This window comes from Mustelus asterias, chromosome 10 (genome assembly GCF_964213995.1).
Source record: "Mustelus asterias chromosome 10, sMusAst1.hap1.1, whole genome shotgun sequence".
NCBI lineage: Eukaryota > Metazoa > Chordata > Chondrichthyes > Carcharhiniformes > Triakidae > Mustelus > Mustelus asterias.
Window position 1 is genome coordinate 64,945,275 of NC_135810.1, and position 23,963 is coordinate 64,969,237.

Genomic DNA, 23,963 nt, shown 5'->3' on the forward strand with positions numbered 1-23,963 from the left:
TTTTGTCTCAAAGGTACATTACCTCATTAACCAGGAATACACATTTTTCCCTTTTCCATTGGACACCAGCCTCACAAGAAGTTATAAAACCTCCTCCAAACTCTCCAAATATTCCTTTGCAGTAGCCCCTGAGATTAAAATGCCATCCAGATAGACTGCCACTCTGGGCACCCCTTGAAGGATGTTCCTCAGCACCTTTTGAAACTGGAGACATCCCAAAGAGCAAGCGAGTATACTCACAGTCTTTTGTGAGTACTTATGGTGACACACTTCCTGGAGGATGCCTCAAGATCCAGTTGGAGATAGGCATGGCTCATGTCTAATTTGGAAAATATGTGACCACCAGCCAGTCTTCTATGTATGACCGAGGGTATCTGCTTAAGTGGGAGACTCTGTTGACCATCAACTTATGATCCCCAAAGAAACAGATCGAACTGTCAGGTTTTAAAACTGGGAATACCGGTGTGGCCCAGTCAACAAATTGCACTGGGTGTACAATGCCAAGTTCCTCTAGAAAGTCCAATTCAGCCTCTGCTTTGGCACTTAGGGTATTTATCTGAGGCACGTAGACCAGTCGTGCCTTGAAGTATTTCGGTCAGGCCACGTAGATCTTGGCCCTAGCACCTCTAATCTTCCCAAGGCCTTCTTGGAACACTTCGGGATACTTTACAGTGACTTTGTATAAATTGCCAGTACCCATTTTAAAGATCTGTTGCCAATCCAGGCGGTTTTACTGTAGCCAATCCCTTCCCAAAAGGCTGGGCCCTGGTTCTTATAATACTATTAGGGGGAGTCCGACTGACTATTGCCTGTGAATAACTGGGGTTACAGTGGTTCCAACAATACGCAAGGGCTCCCCAGTGTATGTGGCCAATCTAACCTTGGTGTCCTGCAGGCTTAAAGGCAAGATGCTCCATCGGAGTCACCTAAACGTCAACTCCTCAATAATAGTTACAGCGGCTTATACATTCACATCCATGTTTAGGGGGTGGTCATTTGCCTAGAGTTTAATCGTGAATGGAGCCACTGTGAGTGGGGTGATGCAATTTAGCTGCATCAATTCCTCATCCTCGGGCTGGTTTATTTAAAAAGCCTTGTCCTGAGTTGGCTTTGCCCTTCGGCCTAGGCGGTACACATTTTGCCTGTTTTGGTAGCCTTGTCTGGGGCAGACCCTATTACTACAAGTGCAATATGGATGTGCTTACTCCTCACTGCATTGTGGAGAGACTTCCCGTCCAGTTTTGGAACCCTGCGGCCTCCAACCCCAATTGCCCTTTCTTGACAGCAAATGGGAGACGCGAGCGTTACCCACTGTAGATTTGGTTCTTCAGTATGGGGGTCACCCAAGGCTGAGGAGGGTACCATCTATGGACCCCTGAAGCTCCTCTTTGTCTGTGTTTTCATGGGAAAGGGCCAGTTCTATGGCTTTCTTGTAGTCCAGAGTTGTTTCAGTCAGTAGCTTCCTTTGGACTGTAATGTTATTAATCCCACAGACTAAACAATCCCTTAACATTTCCAGAAGTGCTGATCCATACACAGTGATCCACTACTTTCAGCCGGCTGGTCAAGAATTTAGTGGCTGCTTCCCCAGGGAGTCTATTTGCTGTGCCAAACCTGTAACATTGCTATATAACAGACGGTTTAGGGTCATAGTAGTCCCAAACCATATCTACCAATTCAACAAAAGATTTAGAATCCGGGGTGCCAGATCGGCTAAACCTTTTATGATGCTGAAAGTTAGGGCTCCACAAGTGGTCAGAAGGATGACTTTTGCCAGTCATCCTCTTCTATCCCAGTTGCCCGGAATAAATATCTCATTCTTTCGGTACATTGGGGACAATCCTCCATACCCGCCTAAATTTCCAGATTCCCAAACAGCGGCAGTTTCAGTATCTCCCCGTCATTGTCTTACCAGGTTTGTTGAAAGGCAAGGCTGTCCGAAACTTTTCTTGTTCTTGGTCACCAATGTAAGAACTCAGAAAACCCGACTGGAAAGGAACATCATTTATTTACATAACGTAAAGTAAAAGCACTACCGTGGTGTACACACTCGTCCCTGCCTTGGACTGAAGTTCAGCAAGTCCAGTCCTGGGTCTTCCTTAGAAAAGGCGTAGGTAATGAGTTCCAGCTAGGATAGCCATGACCTGTTACCAGGGGAACTCGTAGTTAGCGAGTCCCACAAGGAGATCAATTAGTGATTCCTATTGGGCTTCATGGGGATTATCGTAACTTAACTTATCGTAATTTAACTTAATGCAGAGTTAAAACAGACTCCATTTTTGCTGGAGCAAGGTCCATCTCCGGCAGTATGTGACTTAGAGTTTTTAAGAGTAGATGTGAATGTGCATAAAAGGTGGATATGACCTGTCGAACTCTCAGGCTGTCAAGTTATTTAAATCTCCTGCTCTTTAAGTTTTGAAGAAGAAACACCCAGCTGTGAACCTGGGTGGAATTTTCCACTCGGGGTGCTAAGTGGGTAGGAAAGGTGCCATGAATCCCGCTGGCCAGTGTGATGGGTTCCCATGGCAGATTGTCTTCAGAAGAGTCTTATCAAACTCGGAGAGTTAATTCTGTTCCTCTCTCCACAGATGCTGCTGATCCAACTGAGTTTTCCCAGCATTCTGTTTCTATTTCAGATCTTTGCAGTATTTTGCCTTGATACCCGCTAGATAAATGTCTGCTGGGTGCTAAATCAGAAAGGTGGGTGTTCGAATTGGGCACAGTGGGGTTGCTACCAGCTTGCTGGCCAGTGGCAGTGCCACTGTCACGAGCGTTAAATTCTATTTTAATGTTTCTACTTGATATTATTTTTGCTGCTATGTATATCAGAAACAAAAAGTTAAATGTTTTCAAGTAGCTGAATGATCTTTCAGCTTAATGATAGTTTCTGTATCTTTTCGAACTTAAGGGGAAGAAAGTAACCCAAAATTAACCTTTAGGGAAATACTTCAAATACATTCGTGACCCAAATCTGAACTCTGTCTCAAAAGCTGTCTGGTTGTATAATGTGAGGTCTGTTGATTGTTTGTTCCATGTTGTCGCCTGTGGCCATAGTTATTTTCTATCTTATCAGGTCAAAATAAAATAATGCTAATAATAAAGGGATTGCTGCCCATCATGTCAACCAGGCAGTGTTTTCTTTTTTATGTAATGCAACATGAAGAGACTAGAAAAATAAGTGAATCTACACATTTTTACCCCAGTCTCCCCACCCCAAGGCGTTCCACACTTAACTCCCCTACTCAGCACCTGATCTCCCACCAGGTTTGACAGCACCCTCTAGTCGACTGACCCCAAGCACTACCACAGCAACCAGAAACATTAATCAACCGCAACAGATTTCATTTCTTCAATAGAGCCACGAGAAAAGGCCCAAGCAGGTCTATGTCAGATTCCCTGGGAGCGGTAATGTAACATCCCTGCCATGTTCATACCTGGAAGAACCCTACACTAAAGATAGCAACTTCCAAGCTGGCTGATGGTACCTATGGGGAATTGAACAAATAAATAACGAGATTTTACAGGGCCAGTCGTATGACAACCAGATGTGCCAGTGAGCAAGCTGCCAATATGCTCAAGATGCCCTTCCCCGTACACGATTGGGTCTAGAGGTGCCCTCCAGCATTCATCAGCAAGGGTCTCTAAGCTAATCGTCGTGTGCTGTGTTCCGCACAACATTGTGTACAGTCTCGAGATCGAGGTGGAAACAGCCACTCACCATCCGATGAGATTCCAAAGAAGAGGAGAAGGAGGAGGAATATCAAAATGGGCCAAAGCCAGATTATTCAATCACTTTGCTGCTTGGGATGCCAGGAATGCCCTCATAGTTCGCTGGTTCAGTTAGTCACTCACATTCCTACATTCCCTCTCCACTAACCCCACTGATACAAAATAAGCAGCCATCTACCCATTCCCTATGCACCAATTGGTCTCAAAGTACTCATGTCCTCATATTCATCATCAAACAGTAGAAAACCTCAGTCACCAGACAAGAGCGGTGAACATAGGAAAGTGAAGCAAGTTAATACATGTTATGTGAATAGATCAATAAGTGAAACTTACTAACACAGCACTTTTATAAACATTCATGTGCGGACACTCAGTGACCTGCAAAGCTTTTCCATCCCTTTCCCTACAACTTCTACATGGTGCAATTCCCGTGGCTTCAGCAGAGATAGACTTCTCTATTCCTAGTTCTGATTTCTAAGACTCTCATGTCGATGACCTGTTGGTGTTGGAGCTGTCAAGGCCCTGTTAAAGATTGCTCCACCTATGCAGGGACAGACTTAGCCACGGGGAGGAGGCAACATGTTGGGTACTGGTTGAGGGGAACTGCAATGGGTGAGATGTGGGAAAACTGTGAATGGAGTTACCAATTCCGTGTTTCATTTTACCATCTTCTTTGTCATGCTCATGTTCTATTGGTGTATAACTGATTAGGAAGATGGACTCTTTCCCTTTTTTAAAAAAGAAGCATTGACTGACAATTTATCTTAGCAAAACAGATAAAAGAGGATAAGGTGACTTTTTTGGTGGTTCTATACAGACAAGGATTAACTCATATCTGAACATGGCTCGATACAATTATTAAAAAGTAAATGTCCTTGTGAAGAACCTTCAATTGAAGAGAATCCAGAATGTAACAAGCTCATTGGGGAATTTACAGATACTATTGCCTGGATATTTATAGAAACTCAAATATGAAGGTCACCCCCAGACTTGGTGTCTGAAAAACAAAGTGGAGTGCGAAGGAACCATTTTATCACAAACAGGCATAAACTGCTGTCATTCATTCGTCATTGTGTGACAATGGCTAATCCATTGAATCATTTGTTTGGCAATTGAATGTATCTGTTGGAATATAGCTATACTGTCATCACATGACTGAAACCAGCTAGAGATAGCCAATACTGTATTAATCCACAGGGGCAGTCCGGCAGGTCAGTCTGGGAGCAATACTGACAAAGGATGAGATCTTGCCCAGCAAAAGGAAGAAACCCTGCCTTGGAAAGAGAATCAGGCAGTAAAGAAGCATTAATTTGTTTTACCTGCAAGACTATATTTCTTCACTGAAGAATTTGGCAATTATTCCAACTGAAAAAGACAGAAACATTCAACCTCTTTTGTCATTAGTAAACCAAGAGAAAATCCTTAAGCCTTGCAACATTTCAATGACATTCCCTGTTAGTAATCTCAGTGCATGTTTCATTTTTAGAAATCAAATGTCTGTGTGTGTGTGTGTCTGTGTCTGTGTGTGTGCGTGTGTGTGCGTGTGTGTGTGTGTCTGTGTGTGTGTGTGTGTGTCTGTGTGTGTGTGTCTGTGTGTGTGTGCGTGTGTGTGTGTGTCTGCGTACTTTCAGCTCTTGCGAAAAATATCAAGCTTTTTAAAAAATTACAAAATAGCCTGTGTTGTGTCTGCTCTTTAAAGTCAAGAAGTGGAGATGCCAGTGTTGGACTGGGGTGGGCACAGTAAGAAGTCTCGCAACACCAGGTTAAAGTCCAACAGCTTTATTTGAAATCACAAGCTTTCGGAGCGCTGCCTGAAAGCTCGTGATTCCAAATAAACCTGGTGTTGTGAGACTTCCTACTTTAAAGTCAAAGCACTCAAAATGATAAAAAGGCATTCATTCTCTAATGCCCATCTTGTTGCAACCAGCTGGGAGGGGATAAAAGGGGGATTTTATCCAATCAGTAATTTCTGTCACCTAGATCAGTTCTATATCACTCCCACCACATTGCAGGAGAGTAGCCTGAAGCGGATTAGTGATGTCTTGTGAGGTATCTTGGCTTTATTACTGGTACCCCAATGTGTTCATGTCTGACATTTCTCCATTAAGCAGACAAGAAATCACAGTGAGTGTCATGCTCGCCTGAAGTTTGCTACTAGCTTGAAAGTTTAAAAGTTAGGTTTGGCTGTTGTGACTGAAGTTCTAGTAGATGTGAAGAAGATGATGACCCATAACCCAAACAAACTCAGGATAGACCAGGATCTTCCTCGTCTATATTGCTCATCTACTCAACCTCATTTGTGGGACATCGTGGGGTGAGCCGAATTACAATCCTCTTCTGTTGTTACAGAACTTCTGCTGCCACCAACCACAATTCCGTCATCTTAGAGATGCCATCTAGGTCTTGGACTTTTCCATCGCAGCCTTCAGTGTTACTTCAATTTTTTAAAGGATTAGATTAGAAGCAAATTGTCCATTGTTGCAGCTCTCCTATTTAAACTTGTTATCCGGCCCTTTAGCAAAGATACTCCCAGTCTCCGAGAGAGCATTACAGGTCCTATTTTGATTTTGGTAATACAAACATAGAAAGATCTATGGCACAGAAGGTGGCCATTCAGTCCAATGTGTCAGTGCCAGCTGATAAAGAATTATCCAGCCTAATCTCACTTTATAGCTCTGTCTATCACCCTGTCGGTTAAAGCAGCACAAATGCATATCCAAGTGTTTTTCAAATGTGTTGAGGGTTTCTGCATCTACCAGTGTTTCAGGCAGTGAATTGCAAACCTCCACCATCCTTTGGGGGGGATAAATTATTCAACTCCCCCCTCAACATTTAGGGAAGGCAGTGTCCTACTGGTATTGTTGCTGGACTAGTGATCCAGAAACCCAGGGTAATGCTCTGGGGACCCGGGTTGGAATCCCACTATGGTAGATAGTGCAATCAGAATTCAATTTTTAAAATATTTGGAATTAAAAGTCAAAGGAAAACCACAAAACAGTTGTTGTAAAGACCCAGCTGGTTCATTAATGTCCTTTAGGGAAGGAAATCTGCCATCCTTACGTGGTCTGACCTATCATAAAACCATAAGACATAGGAGCAGAATTAGGCCACCCGACCCATCGAGTCTGCTCTGCCATTCAATCATGGCTGATACTTTTCTCATTCCCATTATCCTGCCTTTTCCCCATAATCCCTGATCCCCTTATTAATCAAGAACCTATGTATCACCGTCTTAAAGACACTCAAAGACCTGGCCTCCAAAGCCTTCTACGGCAAATAATTCCACAGATTCACCACTCTCTGGCTGAAGAAATTCCTCCTCATCTCTGTTTTAAAGGATCGTTCCTTTAGCCTGAGGTTGTGCCCTCTGGTTCCAGTTTTTATTACTAGTGGAAACATCCTCTCCACGTCCACTCTATCCAGGCCTCACAGTGTCCTATAAGTTTCAATAAGATCCCCCCTCATCCTTCTAAACTCCAACAAGTATAGACCCAGAGTCTCAACTGTTCCTCAAGCCACAAGCTCTTCATTCCAGGGATCATTCTTGTGAACTGCCTCTGGACCCTTTCCAAGGCCAGCACATCCTTCCTTAGGTATGGGGTCCAAAACTGCTCACAATACTCCAAATGGGGTCTGACCAGAGCCTTATACAGCCTCAGAAGTACATCCCTGCTCTTGTATTCTAGCCCTCTCGACATGAATGCTAACACTGCATTTGCCTTCCTCACTGTCGACTGAACCTGCTCGTTAACCTTAAGAGAATCTTGAACAAAGTCCCAAGTCCCTTTGTGTTTCTGATTTCCTCAGCATTTTCTCATTTAGAAAATAGTCTATGCCTCCATTCCTCCTTCCAAAGTGCATAACCTCACACTTTTCCACATTGTATTCCATCGGCCACTTCTTTGTCCACTCTCCTAACCTGTCCAAGTCCTTCTGCAGCCCCCCTGCTTCCTCAAAACTATCTGTCCCTCTACATGTCCCTACCTGTCCCTCTACATTTGACTCCAGATCCATAACAATGTGGTTGACTCTTAAATGCTTTCAGAGATGAGCAATAAATGCTGGTCCAGCCAGCGATGCCCGTATCTCATGAACAAATTTAAAAAATCTCCGAGCAATAACTTAAAATCAATGGTCTCTTTGCTGTTGCCCTTTCTGCTAATGGAAACTGCTGCTTTCTTATCTGGGCCCCTCATAATTGTATACATCTCAATTAAAGGCCTCAGCCTCCTCTGCTCAAAGGAAACAAACCAATAATTTCAGTCCGTACCCAACTGTGACTGTTTTCCACCTTTAGTAAAAGGACATCTGTTCCAATGCCTTGTTGTCCAAATATGCATTATCTTACATTGCACATTAATATCCATCTGCCATATGAATGTAATACAGTGTATTTGCACAATCCTGATATCAAACTGACTCTTTGCTTCAGGGAAACAATTTCACTAATAACTTGCTGGGTGTAATCTTGATTTTATGCATTAATGGAAATACAAATTGGGAGAAATGTAATATGGGCTGCTGATTTGCTATCATTTGTTTTACACTGTCATTCAAAGTCAAAATGACCCCATTTGTGTTCAAAGATGGTCTGGTGGTGCACAGATAAATGGTAAAATGCAGGCCCCAGTGTGAATTCCAACAAAGCCTGACATAATGCTGCAGTTTAATCACTTAACTTATAAACAGATACAAACTGTGTACAGGAAGAAATGTACAGTGAGTGGTGTTAAATACTAAGCCTGAGCTTGGACAGCAGTCTAGGCTGAATGTTCCTGTTCTGGCATTGTGCCGAGGCTATAATCACTCTCCAGGTGAAGTCTAGAGCTCTCCAGGCACAATGTTGTGTTGCTTTTAAAAGCAGTGACAGCAATGGTCAAACTGAATACTTGTAATTATTTCAGTTTCTTCAACTGTAAGATATGGCTGCTAAGAATACTAATGTGTATCACTATGCACTCGCAATAATCAATGTAAAAGCACAGCTCGGATATCTAATTCAATGTGTCTGATATCAGGACACACGGGTGACACAGCTGCCTAGAATAACAAGATCATTCCCATTAACATCCGTAGAGTCATCACATTGACACCACGGAAGGGAAAAGAAAAGGTTAGGTTTTAAGCAATCATTCGGTACATGAGTTCACACACTCAATGATGATAGTCGTGCCAGTTTGAAACACACCCTGGAAAAGAACAGAGTTTATTACAGAATGCAAGGTAAAGCCACTGCTGTGGTCTACACACACTAGTCCCTGCCTGAGACGACAGTTCAGGAGGCCCAGTCCTGGGCCTGCTTTATCAAAAGCACAGGTAATGTGTTCCGCTGGGCCACGAGGGGAACTCATACTCAACAAGCCCCATTGGGCGATCAATCAATGATTCCCCATGAACCTCGTGGGAGTTATCACACATCCCTTCAACTAATGGCCTCTCTTAATCCCAGACAGGGCAGAATTTTCCCATCCCACCCACCACAGCAATCTTAGTGGGCAGGGGTGGAACATGCAAATGTCCATTGACCTCGGGCAGGATTTTCCGGTCCTGGGGTGAGCGTGGCTGGAAAATCACACCCAAAGTTTCAGCAACAGGCAGAAGCTCACACCAGTGTGACTGAATTGGATTATCAACTACTTTCAAGTTAATTGCTGATTGATTTCAATTGGCTGTTGCTGAGTTTGTAAAATGGTTGGAGGTTTGTACCATTATTTAAAGTTCCTGAAGTGGCTGGAGAGCGGTGTGGCTGGTGCTGAAAGCCTTGGTCCTGATTTCAAGATTCTGAACAAGACACTTGTTACCAGACTTGCAGGGTGCAGTCATTTTTATCCCCCCTTGGCCTGAATCAGGGAGAAAGAGTAGAGACCATACAGAAGGAGGACAGGCTATACAAGAAGGGGGAAGTGGAGGGGGGAGAAGGGCTCTCAGCAGGAAACCTTATCTACTCAGGGCTTTCGGGGATCATTTCTTTCCCTTTACACTCAGTGACGAATAATATGTCAGATGTCTCTGCTTCACTAAAAAAATCTGCCACCTCCCAGAAGTAGAATTGCAGCCTCTGAGAAGGGCCAGGATGCAATTGGCAATGGCTCTGAAGATGGCTATAAGGCCATGAGAATTTATGAGTCAGGTTTCTATCAGGCTAGAGCAGGTGAGATTTGGAACATCTTGATGTTCACCATCTACTGTTGCATCCACTGAAGCTCTGCTGGCACAGGGCTGAATACATTCCACAATTTCTTGTCGCAGAGAAGCAGGTGAAGCGAGAATGTGGATTTGTGAGGATAGAAGGCTATCCATGGTGCAGGGTGTCATTGACTACACACATAACACTTTGTCAACACTGCATGTAAAGTAGAATATGTACTGCAATTGGAAGGGATTTGACCCCCTCTCTGGCCAGCCCATGTGTGAGCATACTCAGAGCATCTTGCAGGTCAATGTCCCGTATTCCAGTAGCAGCCATGTCTTTATTTTGTGGTTGTCTGCTGTCCTATCAGCATTTGTGCCAAAACAAAGGGTGACTAATGAGCAACAAGGATTAGCTGCTGACCAACTAGCTCATGACTCTGGTTGCAATCCGCACGCATACACATGATGAGAGCCATGATCTCACATGGAGCAGTCCATTATAGAATCCCTACAGTGCAGAGTGAGACCATTCAGCCCGTCAAACCTGCACCAACCACAATCCCACCCAGGCCCTATCCCTACAACCCCACATTTTTACCTTGCTAATCCCCCTGACACTAAGGGGAAATTGAGCATGACCAATCCACCTAACCCATACATCTTTGGACTGTGGGAGGAATGATGTGGAGATGCCAGCGTTGGACTGGGGTAAACACAGTAAAAAGTCTAACAACACCAGGTTAAAGTCCAACAGGTTTATTTGGTAGCCAACATAAATTTGGTAGCTACCAAATAAACCTGCTGGACTTTAACCTGGTGTTGTTAGACTTCTTACTGTGGGAGGAAACCAGAGCACCTGGAGGAAACCCATGCAAACTCCACACAGACAGTGACCCAAGCCAGGAATTGAACCCAGGTCCCTGCTGCTGCGAGGCAGCAGTGCTAATCACTGTGCCACCAATTGAACAACACTGCACTGCCTGGACTGCTCTGGAGGAGCTCTGTGGCACTTGACAGAATGCATGTCAATATTCATATTGGTCTGCTGTGTGCAGCACCACCTCATGAGGGCACAGCCTTTGCCACCAGGCATAAGATGAACATCCGAGGAGAAAGAAGAACGAGCAGCAGGAAGGAGGGAGATGGCAAACAACACATTTACTGGCTGTACTGTCCATGATCGAGTAATCCAACTTTGGTACACGTGAACACAACCGCAATATCCCATTCCCTAACCGTCCCATTTCCTGTCCTCCCTCTGTCACTGACCATCACAGTGTTCTCTTGATCTTAATGCTAAAATAAAAAACAACACAAAATAAGCATTCCAAACCAAATTTAGTTTTCAAACCAACCAATATTCCACATAGAAGTTGATTAATCACTATTTTGCTTTCTCTCAGTGCTTGTCTCCATCTGCCTTTGACCATCCTCGTCCTTCGATGCAGTGTTACCCTTGTTCATCCAGCAGAAGGAACTCTTCAGTTGCAAGCAATAAAATAAAACAAAAATCTACTCCAAAAAATAAATCAAAGAAAAAGGTTTGATAAAGAAACTTCATAACTCTAAAGCCACACCCTGGGCCATCCAAGCTCCCCACAATTCCCAACTATTTCTTATTTACACTGAGTCAGCTGACCCTCATTGCATGTTCCCACTGGTCACATTATAACAGATCCAATTTTATCATTGGTTACATTCTAACAACCCTGATGCCTGCTGCAGAGATGACGGAGAACTCCCAACTTACTCAGCAGACGACAGATGACCTTGCTCTGGCCCGAGAAATCCCAGCTTCTCAGCATGGGCAGCAGCAGTCTGGGATGGCTGGCTAACAGTCACCAACAAGGACACTGACTGAGAGACAGTAATAGGAGGGTGCATCCGGTCTTCCCATTCGAATTTAAATTCAGTTAATAAAACCTAGAATAGAAAGCTAATCCCAGTAACGGTGACTGTGAAACTATCATTGATTGTCATGAAAACCTATCAAGTTCGCTATTGTTCTTTAGGGAAAGAAATCTGTGGGTCTGACCCACATGTGACTCCAGGCCCAGAGAAATGTGATTGAATCTTAACTGCCCTCTGAAATGAATTAGCAAGCTATTCAGTTCAAGAACAGTTAGGAATGGGCAACAAGTGTTGGCCTTGCCAATGAAGCCCACATTTGATGAAAGAATTTTTTTTTTAAATCTTGAGAGAACACCATAGGCTTGTTCTCCACTATCAATATCCTGAGGGTTGCCATTGACCAGAAACTGAACTGAACTAGCCACATAGATAATGTGGCTACAAGAGCACATGAGAGGCTTGGAATCCTGTGATGAGTGATTCACCTCCTGACTCCCCAGAACCTGTCCACCATCGACAAGGCACAAGCCAGGAGTCTAATGGAATATTCTCCAATTGCCTGAATGAACACAGCTCCAAAAACACTCAAGAAGCTCAAAACCTTCCAGGATAAAGCAACTTGACTGGTACCCCATCCACAATCATTCTCTCCCTCCGCCCCCAACGCACAGTGGCAACAGTGTGTACCATCTACATGATGCATTGCAAGAACTCACCAAGGCTCCTTAGATAGCACTTTCAAAACTCATGACAACTACCATTGAGGAGGACAGATTGATGGGAACAGCACCACCTGCAAGTTCCACTCCACGTCACTCACCATCCCAACTTGGAAATATATTGCTGTTCCATCAATGTGGCTCAATCAAAATCCTGAAACTCCATCCCTAACAGCACTGTGGGTGTACCTACACTACATGGACTGCAACACTTCAAGAACGCAGCTCACCACCACCTTCTCAAGCGCAATCAGCAATGCTGATCTAGCTAGCAACACTCACTTCCCATAACTGAATTTTAAAAATTGCCTTTGCCATTTATGCCTCAGAAATCATAATCATAGAAACATAGAAACGAGAAGCAGGAGTAGGCCATTCGGCCCTTTGAGCCTGCTCCATCATTCATTTTGATCATGGCTGGTCAATCTGGATCTCCAGCATTCTGAGCTTGTGTGGTAGTAAGATGACTTTCCATAACTCCAGTTTGAACTTCCACTGCAATCTCTAAATGGTGGTGGCTTCTGCTTGTCTTGCAATGGGAGCTGATACACCAATAATTAGCTTCTACAATACAGTTGGGCCCACAAATGTTTTCATGGAGCTCTGCATCTCTTCCATGATGGAGAGGGTGGATTCTACACAAAGCTCTGGTGTCAAGTTGGTGCCAGACTCTCCGTGCTATTTGCCAGTGACCCTTGGCTTTCTTGTTGGCCTGCTAATCCACCAAGCATTTCAGCCTTCTTCTGTAGGCCACTTCAGCCCTCATCTGAGCCCTCTGTAGGAGAAGCCATGTGAAACCTTACCCTCTGGCAAGCTGGCACATGTGCTACTCTTGTCCTCTGCCCAGCATCTCACCATTTTCTGATTCCAGCTTCTATTTATCCTCTAAAATGTCAGTGTCTGAGCTGGTGGCTATGCGTGAGAGTAAGTGATGGCGTTTCTTCTTCTTTCCTGTCCTTCTGATCTTCTATTTCTTGCTTTCTACCATAACCTGGCCAGGTAGAAGTTCTTAGGTATCTAAATGGAGAAAGACATCAAGATGGTGTCTGTTGTGAGGGAAATGTGGGATGGGGGGGCGGGGGTTGGGGGGGGGTTGGGGGTGGTGGAAAGAGGGCAACGGGTGTATGCTTATACCTTGTACACCTTGTAAATCAAAGAGATTATATACCAAGGGGGAAATGAGATGTATGAAGGAGGGTTAGGCTTGAGCATACTACCATGTGTGATAGTTTCAGCTCTTCCCAATGCACAGCCTCAGTTATGGCCACCCCATAGATGGAGTACGTCATTTCCTAAATGAGTTTAAGTGCAGTCATGCCTATTTCCTGCCACCCAACTCCCTCTTCCTGCAGTTATTTACGAACTTGGTGTTGGTGAGTGTTGTGCAATGTTTTGGGTAAGGTGACTGCCATGTTTGAATAACTAGCAGTATATGCAAACAGTGAGATGTGGGCATGAGTCTTTCAGCTGCGCCAAGTGCAGGAGGGTGAGGTGAAGCTATGCTTGCGAGGCATGTTTGATCTTGTTGGTAGGGGATGTGTGGTGAATTGAGCAGCATGTGAGGCTAAAAAGAGAAAATGCTGGAAGTAGACAGCAGGTCTGACAGTATCTCTCGAGAGTGAAACAGAATAAACATTTCAGGTTTGTGACCTTTCATTAGAACTAGGAATGTTAGAAGTGTAAATTGGTTTTGAGCAAATGAAGTGGGGGTGGGGGGGAGGGGGCGGGGCCGGAGTGGCAGTTTTGGAGGGAGCTTAAAAGAACAAAATGTCTGATAGGCAGGAGAGATTAAAGGGCAAAAATATTCACGATGCCAGAGGGAGTAGTAATGGGATAAGCAAAGAAAAAAAACATGCCTAGAGGAGGTGTGAATGGCAGCATAATGAATGACTGCCATCCAAAACCAAAGATCAGGGGGAAAATGAAAAAAAAACAACAAAGTTAAGGAAATAAAATAAGGAAGAAATTATGATCTAAAACTGCTGTACTTGATGTTGATTCCAGAAGGCTGTAAAGTTTGTATTAGGGCTGAGGATAGTGGTTCAGTTGTAAGGATGTGACATTTAAAGATGCATTTACTGGTGTTGATTGCGAGTGTGAGTTCATTCAACCTCCCATGGCACCACTTCCAGTTCCTCAGGACTACACAGCACTGTTTTTGATTACTTTCAGATCCCATTACCTTCTCAAAGATACCTGGAGGATCTCCTGGCCCCTGTAAGTAGATCTCTGCTTCTGTCCGCCTCCTGCACCAAGTGGGGCAGCACGTTGGCGTAGTGATTAGCACTGTGCCTCACAGCGCCAGGGACCTGGGTTCGATTCCCGGCTTGGGTCACTGTCTGTGCGGAGTCTGCACGTTCTCCCCGTGTCTGTGTGGGTTTCCTCCGGGTGGTCCGGTTTCCTTCCACAATCCGAAAGACGCGCTGGCCATGCTAAATTCTCCCTCAGTGTACCCAAACAGGGAATTCTCACAGTAAGTTCATTGCAGTGTTAACATAAGCCTGTTTGTGACACTAATAAATAAACTTAAACTTAAGATCTCCAGCGCAACATTGGAGAAGATTGGAATATGCTTTAAGGCCTGTTGCACCATTATTCAATCTTTTGGTCAGATTCTCTACATAGCAACTTCAGATTCTCTACATAGCTACTTCCAGCACCTGACCCAACCAGAATGCACCTCGCTGTTAAGAGGTACAGTAAGTAGTCTCAGAACACCAGGTTAAAATCCAACAGGTTTATTTGGTAGCACGAGCTTTCGGAGCATTGCTCCTTCACCTGATGAACGGGCAACACTCTGAAAGCTTGTGCTACCAAATAAACCTGTTGGACTTTAACCTGGTGTTGTGAGACTACTTACTGTGCCTACCCCAGTCCAACGCCAGCAACTCCATATCACGTTAAGAGGTATAGTCTGGTTTTAAGTAGCGCATGTTAGTTTTAAGTGATACTCGCCTTGCATGAACTTGGACTGCCTATTGGGGCATGCAGCCACTCAATAGCACATTTAATATTTGACTACAAGCTATTACCACTTAAATTAGCAGCGCAAAGTTTGCAAACTGCCTGCATTGGAAGGAGTGGCTGTGGGTTGATCATGCATCGCGATCCCCATGCCCATTTTCAAGGCCATCAAACGATTTCCCCCTTTCAGTTGGGACCTGGATTGCAGAATCGAGCCACTCAATAATTTGAATTCTATAAGTTGATAATTATGTGAGGGAAAGCAATTGCTTCTGTCGACACACATGGCTGTGCATTTGCTCAATTATTTTTAGGTATTGCATCATTCTGAAATTATGAATTTTTAAGTGTAAATTCTGATTCCCTGAAATATTGGGGTGGAATACTACTTGTAACCATGACAATCTGTTTATTTTGTTAGAATAGAACATTCTAAAATATGATCCATAAATCAAAACTGCATCATATGATCAGGTGGTGTGATGTCCCAATGACATAGATCCCAGAACAATGAATTATAGTGCTATTAAATGGGTGGCAGGGAGACAACTGCGTGCTCTCTGCTTGCCAGTTAGGCAGTCTCAATCCTTCACCGATTTCTGTATTTTGTTTTACATTCTGTGTTGCTCTGTGCATCTGTTTTACACGAGAGAAGACAGATTGCTAAACTGGTAATGGATTTCTGTAATAATCTAGTTTTGTGAAGTAAGGTCAGGTGAGAGACCCATACTTCCGTAGTTGGTATTGGTATGACTGGGCCTAATGACCTTTCCTGTTCTTGAAATTTCCAACTTCCTAATGTAACAGTACCCCCTACTGTAGTAGTGTGGCATTTCAGTGAACTGACTGATTCAGTGCACATAATGGCTATATATTGCTGTAGGTTCATGCCCGCTCAATTGAGACCAGAAAAATCCCAGTTCACATTGCAGAAAGGTTTGTTTGCAGAAAGGTATCAATGATCCCAGAGCTCAAACGGCATTTGTCCTTTTGTGAAATCTGCTGTATTTACATAGATTAGCACCTACTGGTGAATTTTAAAATCACAATGATATTTGGTTCATTTCAAACATTCAAATAGTGAGATGAATAAAAGAATGAGCAAGGTGACAAGCTCACTTGACAACGACACGCCATTAGGGGCGGCACGGTGGCACAGCGATAAGCACTGCTGCCTCTCAGCGCCAGGGACCTGCGTTCGATTCCCAGTTTGAGTCCCTGCCCACGGCACGTTCTCCCCATATCTGCATGGGTTTCCTCTGGGTGCTCCGGTTTCCTCCCACAGTCCATGCTAAATTTTCTCTGTGTATCCGAACAGGCGCCAGAATGTGGCGACTACGGGATTTTCACAGTAACTTTATTGCAGTGTTAATGTAAGCCTACTTGTGACACTAATAAATAAACTTTAAAAAATGTGCTGAATTTTACTGTTCCTTCCCCCACCCCCCAACCACCTGGAGCAGGTTGGAGGTGGATGAGGCCTGTAAAATTGGGCACCATGCTTGCGGTATCGTCCCAGGTGCCTAAACCCTTCCCCAGCTCAATTTTGCCAGCAGCTGAAGGGCCAACAGGATGTCTGCTCTCCTGTGGGCCAATTGAAACCCTTAATTAGCCAATTAATGATCACCACAGGGATTTTACCCATGGTGAGAGAGGTCAACATCAACTGTCCAGCCTGCCCGTTGAAGCATGAAAGCTGGAGGTCAAACAAAGTTAAGGGTGCATGCTTCCTTTCCAGGCCCCCTGTGCCAACTGAAGATCCCCAAGGTATTCTCCACCTGCAATTCCCTTCCTCCCAACCTGCCCTGTCAACCCCAGCCTCCCAATACCCCTCACCACCTACTTTTCCTCTTGGGACCTACTGGCCTAGTGAGACCCCTGACTTACCTTGAAGCCCAGCTCCAAAGCAATGCATTTCCATCCAGGACTGCTGCTCCCAGTGGTGCTGCCAGGACCGGAGAGCAACTGGCCATTGATTGGCAGACCTCAAAGCTGGGACTTCCTTCCTGATGGGAGCTGAAGTACTAGAGTCATACAGCAGAGAAACAGGCTCACCATGTCTATACCGACCGTCAAACACCAACCTATACTAATTCCATTTACCAGCACTCGGACCAAAGCCTACTACGTCTTGGTGATTTAAGAGCTCATCCAGATGCTTCTTAAATATTGCAAGAGTACCTACTTCCACCACCCTCTCAGACAGTGCATTCCATTCCATATTTCCACCACCCTCTGGGTGAAAATTATTTTCCTCTGATCCCCTCTAAACCATTTAATCCTCACCTTAAACCTATGCCCTTTCATCTTAGACATCTCAGCCATGGGGAAAAGATTCTTATGATCTACCCTCTCTATGCCTCTCATAATTTTGCATAACTCTATCAGATCCCCCCTCAGCCTCCTCTGCTCCGGGGAAAAGAAACCCAGCCTATCCAGTCTCTCCTCACAGCTGAAACTTTCCATCCCAGGCAAGTCTTGCCTCAAGCCATTTAATTACTCAAGCACTGTTAAATGGCTGTAATGTGAACTGGCTGAGTGGGAACCCTTTGTCCATTAGCTTACCCCTGACTTTTGCATTGGGGATGCAGTGTCAAGGTATATACTTTGGCAAAAAGCAGAACAAATCCAATCCAGCCAATTACTGACCCATCAACCTCATCTCAAAGTGCTGGAAGATGTTGTTGACAGTGCTGTCAAGTGACACTCGCTCAGTAATAATCTGCTCACTGACACTCAGTTTTGGTCGACCAGGGCCACTCAGCTCTTGACTTCATTACAGCCTTGGTCCAAACATAACCAAAAGAGCTGAATTCCAGAGGGTAGTTGCGAGTGCCTGCCCTTCACATCGAGGCACCATTTGATTGAGTGTGGCCTCAAGCAGCAGTACTAAAACTTGAGTCAATGGAAATCAGGGAAAAAACTCTCCACTGGTTGGAGTCATACCTGGCACAAAGGAAGGTGATTGTTTGCAGGCAATAATCTCATGGAACGTTGGTGTTTATTGCAGGAGGAATGTAATATAAAATTAGGGAAGTTTTACTGCAGCTATGTAGGCATTGGAGACAAGATTCTTTTCTCTCACAGGTCATTAGACTTCCTCAAAAAGCAGTGGAGGCTGGGTCATTAAATTTATTTAAGGATGAATTGGATTGATTTTTATGAGACAAGGGAGTCAAGGGTTATGGCAAGCAAGCAGGAAAATGGAGTTGAGGTCTCAATCCAATCAGCTCTGATCTTATTGAATTTTCTTTTAGGCTGCAGGAATTCCTCAGGGTAGTGTCCTAGGCCCAACATCTTCAGCTGCTTCAATAATTACCTTCCTTCCAACATAAAGTCAGAAGTGAGATGTTCATTTATGATTGCACTGGGTTAAGAATGATTTGTAACCACCTCAGATTCTGAAGCTGTCCATCCAAGATGCAACAAGACCTGGGTAACATTCAGGCTTGGGCACATAAGTAGCAAGTAACATTCATGTCACACAAGAGCAAGCAATGACTGTCTCCAACAAGAGAGAATCCAACCATCACCTCCATTCCCCCTACCTTGCCATTCAATGGCAATATCATCACTGAATTCACCACTATCAACATCCTGGGGGTTACTATTGACCAGAAACTGAACTGGACCAGCCATATCAATACTATAGCTATAATAGCAGTTCAGAGACTGTGGATTCTGAGGCAAACAACTCATCTCCTGTCTCCCCAAAACCTGTCCACCATCTACAAAGCACAAGTCAGAAATATGATGGAATACGCTCCACATTCTTGGATGAGTGCAGCTCCAACCACACTCAAGAAGCTGGACATTATCCAACACAAAGCAATCCACTTGATTGGCAGCCCATCCACCACTTTCAACATTCACTTCCTCCACCACAGATGCACTGTGGCAGCAGTGTGTACCATCTATAAGATGCACAGTGGCTACTCACCAAGATTCTTTCAACAGCTCCTTCCAAATTTCAGCATTTACCATTAAAGAAAACCGCTTCCGAACTACCAATCTTATTCCGTGATGAAGCCTTCGGTTAGGATTCAGGTTTTATAACAACATTATAACTTCTCCTTTGAGTTTACATTTGTGCATTGGCGTGCCCATTGGAGGTAGGCTGCGAAGAAACTCTGGAAGGGATAAACTGTTAACATCGTCTACATCTATAGAATCAATGCTGACATATTCTTTTAATTTGCCTGACAACTTTTCTGAAGCTTTTTCATCAGATGCAAAACAATCTTTCCAGTTAGTGTAACTTTGTTTTTGGGCTTTTCTTACCTTCCTTTTTTTTTTCGCTCCACCAGCCAGCCCACCCGACCATTGTCGCCATCACCAAACCTTAACATTCACGCTGGCATCATGGGCTCCAGTCTTCCACACTTCACATGCTTCTGCCTCATCAGACACCGACCTGTAAATAAACCTGCTAACATACAAGACCAATAAAAGCAATCTAGACAGACACAAAATGAGTATTATTGTTAATATTATGGGTTATGTTAGAAACATAGATTGATGGCACATAAGAAAACCATTTAGCCTTTCCTATCTATGCCAGTTGAAAAAGAGCTATCCAGCACAATTCCTCCTTCAAGCTCTTGTCCCAGTTGGCTATGGCTCCTCAAGTGCATAATCTTGAAATACAATGAGAGTTTCTGCCCCCACCATCCTCCAGATGAAAAAAAATTGCTCACCCCGAATCCTTCTACCCATTACTTTAAACCTCTGCCCCCTGGCTATTCACTTCTCTGCAAATAGAAAAAGGTGCTGCCTGTCCACTGTATTTAAGCCCCTAATAATTTTATGCACCTCTGTTAAATCTCCCCTCTGCCTCCTCTACTCCAAAGAAACCAATCCCAGTCCATCCCCAATCTTTCCTCAATTCTTGGCAGCATCTTTGTAAATCTCTTCAGTACCCTCTCTTGTGCATTCACAACCTCCTCATTATTCAGTGACCTGAACTGTACGCAGTACTCCAGCTGTGATTTAACTTGTGTTTTATACGGTTCTAGCATAACCTCCCATTTCTCATACTCTTGGCCTCTGCTACTAAGGGTAAGTATCTGCTCTGCTACCTTGAGGGATCAGTGGACATGTAGTCCAAGGTTCTTCTGTTCCTCTGCATTTCTTGTGTATGACCTTTACTTTCTTGTCCTCCCCAAATGTATTAACTCACACTTCTTCAGATCAAATTCCATTTTTCTAACCATTGATATCTTGCTGCAGTCTACTGCTTTCCTCCTCATTTTCAACCACATGGCCATTGTCATTATCTGCAAACTTCGTAATCATGTCCCCTCTACTGAAGTCTAAATCATTTATGTATATCGCAAGCACCATCACTGCAGCCATGCACTAGCCTCCAATTTTGTACCAACTACTATGTGGCACTGGGAGCAATTGGGAGGGTGGCAGTGTGGCACAGTCTTTAGCACTGCTGCCTCACAGCGCCAGGAACTAAGGTTCGATTCTGGCCTTGGGTGACTGTCAGTGTACAATCTGCACATTCTCCCCATGTTTGCATGGGTTTCCTCCCGCAATCCAAAGATGTGCAGCTTAGGTGGATCGGCCATGCTAAATTGCCCCCTAGTGTTCCAAGGTGTGTTGGTTAGAATAATTAGCCATGGGAAATGTGTGGGGTTATGGGCATAGGGCAGGGGAGAGGGTCTGGTTAAGATACTCTGTCAGATAGTTGGTGCAGACTCGATGGGCCGAATGGCCTCCTTCTGCACTGTAGGGATTCTATGATTCTATGAGGTCCTTATGGGGCGAATTGAAGATATAGGAGCCATTATCATGGCAGTCAAAGTGAGAAAAAGTTATCCCTGCTAACTCAGAGAAAAATTAAAACAAAATACAGCAAACCCCTAATTCATTCTATTTAAAAAAAGGACTAAAGATGTCTCTCATCACTAAAATTCTTCTTTATCTTTTGAATCTATTTCCAGCTCAAACGGAAAATCTGTAACCTGGGCTCAAAATGAACGCACTTCTCGAGGTCATCACCTGTGGAAGAGGCTTTCCGTCCACATAAAGAAGAAGGATAATACCTCTAAACAATCTGCTCTCATTAAACCTTTCTCCAAGAGCTCGGAGAGTCGGCACAGCAGCCACAGCTATCCAGAAACAAATATCAAAGGCCTGTATGATGTCTCTGAGGCAGAGGAGCACTATCCAGTCCAGTATGTGCCACAGACACCGTCACCCATCAGTATTGTGAGCCACAGAGCTGGATCTGTCAGCCGAGCAGAGAATGACATGCCAGCGTTCCAGTCGGAGCATGTCCAGAGAAGTAGTTCTTCCCAAGGTTCTTTGATGGAGCAGATCAGCAGTGTGGTCAACCGCTTCACGGCCAACATCAGTGAGCTGAATTCCATGATGCTTTCATCGGCTCCTTCAGGGGTTATAGGCGCATCTCCTATCTGTTCATCATACCTGCTTCCTAAGGAGATACAGCTGCCCACACCCATCACAACGTTTGCAGATATCCAGCCTCTTCCAGCTATTGAGGTGAATGGACGATCACAGTCTGCAAGCGGGGTTTCAAATACAAGCGTCAAAGATGGCACTTCGGAGACTTCAGTGGTTAAAACAGACTTTGAGGAGCTTGTAGCTCTCACTCCTCCCTCGCCTTTCAGAGACTCTGTTGATTCAGGGAGTGGTTCGCCCAATTCTCCTGTGTCAGAATCAGCACTTTGCATCCCTTCATCCCCTAGATATGACACTCTTGTTCTGCGTGACTATACTCAAAGCTCTTCATCTCTGTGAATGTATAGTGTATGTTGATCTAAAAATGAGCTGAAGCTAATAAGGAAACCTGCAAACTTTCATCAATTTTAACCCAAGCATAATTTGTTTTATTCATGTCAACAAATACTGGCATAGATTCTGCATAGTTGAAGATGGGATTACTCTAAATGTTGGAATCAAAATGAATTCCACAAGCAGTTTGAGAACAACCTTTTGGTAGAAAACTGTCTGCTAGTGGCCTTAAACCTTGTGGGTTCTTTTCACATGGAATTTTACTTGTACTTAGATAGAGGGCTGGGAACAGGACGACTTGGTTAGATGGTACGAATTGCCAAGTTAGTTGCTCACGGTGACAACTATTTAAAGAAAAGACAGGATTGGAGGTAAAGTTGACTTCAAGACTTTAGCAATCTGTTGCAAAGATTGTTGTTTCCTAACTCCCTGATGTGAATCTGCAAAACTTCTCAAAAGGTTGAGACCAAAAATGAATGTAAATTTATGGATGAGGATCATAGAATTCAGGACCAAAAGGACTTCCAGTTTTGTATGAAAGAGGTGAGGTGATCCTTGGGAAGGGAATATATCTATTACCAACACATAAACAGCTGTAAAAGATATATGTAGATACATTATATGAAACATATCATCTTAAATTAGGAGCAGAATGTTTAAGTTGCAGTATCCCTTAAACTTGGCTCAAAAACTACTTACAACTGTCAAAACAGCATGTACCAGACTTTCGCAAGAAATTGCAAGGTCTTTTCCTTCACTCAGCGATGGGATATGTTTTATTCCTTTTCTTGTGACTGGAATATTTCAATGATTTTATGAATTACTGAGATTTAATCATTCTTTATTATGTTATGGGTTCCTATAGCTAGTGACCAATTGTGTGGATGAATTCCATTGCACTATTATTTCATATTCATTTTGTTCAGTAATTTGAATTGAACATAACACCAACAACCCATTTTTTACTTAAAAAACCCAAAAAAGAAGTATCACATGGGTACTCAAAGCTTAAGAGCTGTTAACTATCAGATTGGATTAGTTTTATCATTGCTTGAATTATTATGATGTATTCATTTTAGTACATAGTTTAAAAAGCAACCATTCTCACCCCACCTTTATTTGATCTGTTATTATTGGCAATTCCACTGAAGTGAATGGACGGTGGTTGATAATTGTATAAGAAAAATCATCTAATTAATGCATCCACATTGTCAGTAATGCGCATATCATTATTTAAGTATAGGTGGCAATTCATCTTTTAATAGCTCATTTGCGTTTTAATGTTAGTACAGGACTATTGGAGGAAGATCTCTAGTGTTCATGTAACTGTAATTGCACTAGCAACTTCCAATGTTTTATCTATTTTAGATTATAATTTTAATCTTAGCTTTATCCCATTATGGCGGAGAACCAGAAGTTTAAAAAAAAGAGACTAAAGCCAGAACAATCATTTAGAATGTGGGTTACATGTAATTAGTACTGCATGCAGAAAATATGAGTAAACCTGTCAACAATTATGTTTAGATATGTGTTCTTTGTGGGTATGGTTGATTGCTAGCATAATACATTTGTTCTTCTAATTTTTAACCCTGGATTGAAAAGTTATCAGACAGTACCTTTTGCAAAACTAAACATCTTGGACAGAAAACAACAAAGTTATTCTCTAGCGAAAAGGAAACTTCTGTTAAAAATTCATTACGATTGGATTTTTTTAAAAATGGCTAAGCAATCAGTTCATTGACAGTGCCAACTAAAGGGATGCTGCAGCTTTAAATTACTCCCACGTCACATGTAAATGTTTTA

The 23,963-nt window shown here is 43.5% G+C and overlaps 1 protein-coding gene across 1 annotated transcript in view; it reads left to right on the plus strand.

Annotated features, from left to right (window-relative positions):
• The window catches only part of grm5b (glutamate receptor, metabotropic 5b), a 598,451-nt gene extending 576,285 nt beyond the window's left edge, over positions 1–22,166 (plus strand). The window contains exon 8 of the mRNA XM_078222796.1: positions 21,347–22,166. Coding sequence (XP_078078922.1) covers positions 21,347–22,166 — 820 coding nt within the window. The remainder of the gene's footprint in view (positions 1–21,346) is intronic.
• Positions 22,167–23,963: the final 1,797 nt, after the last annotated feature.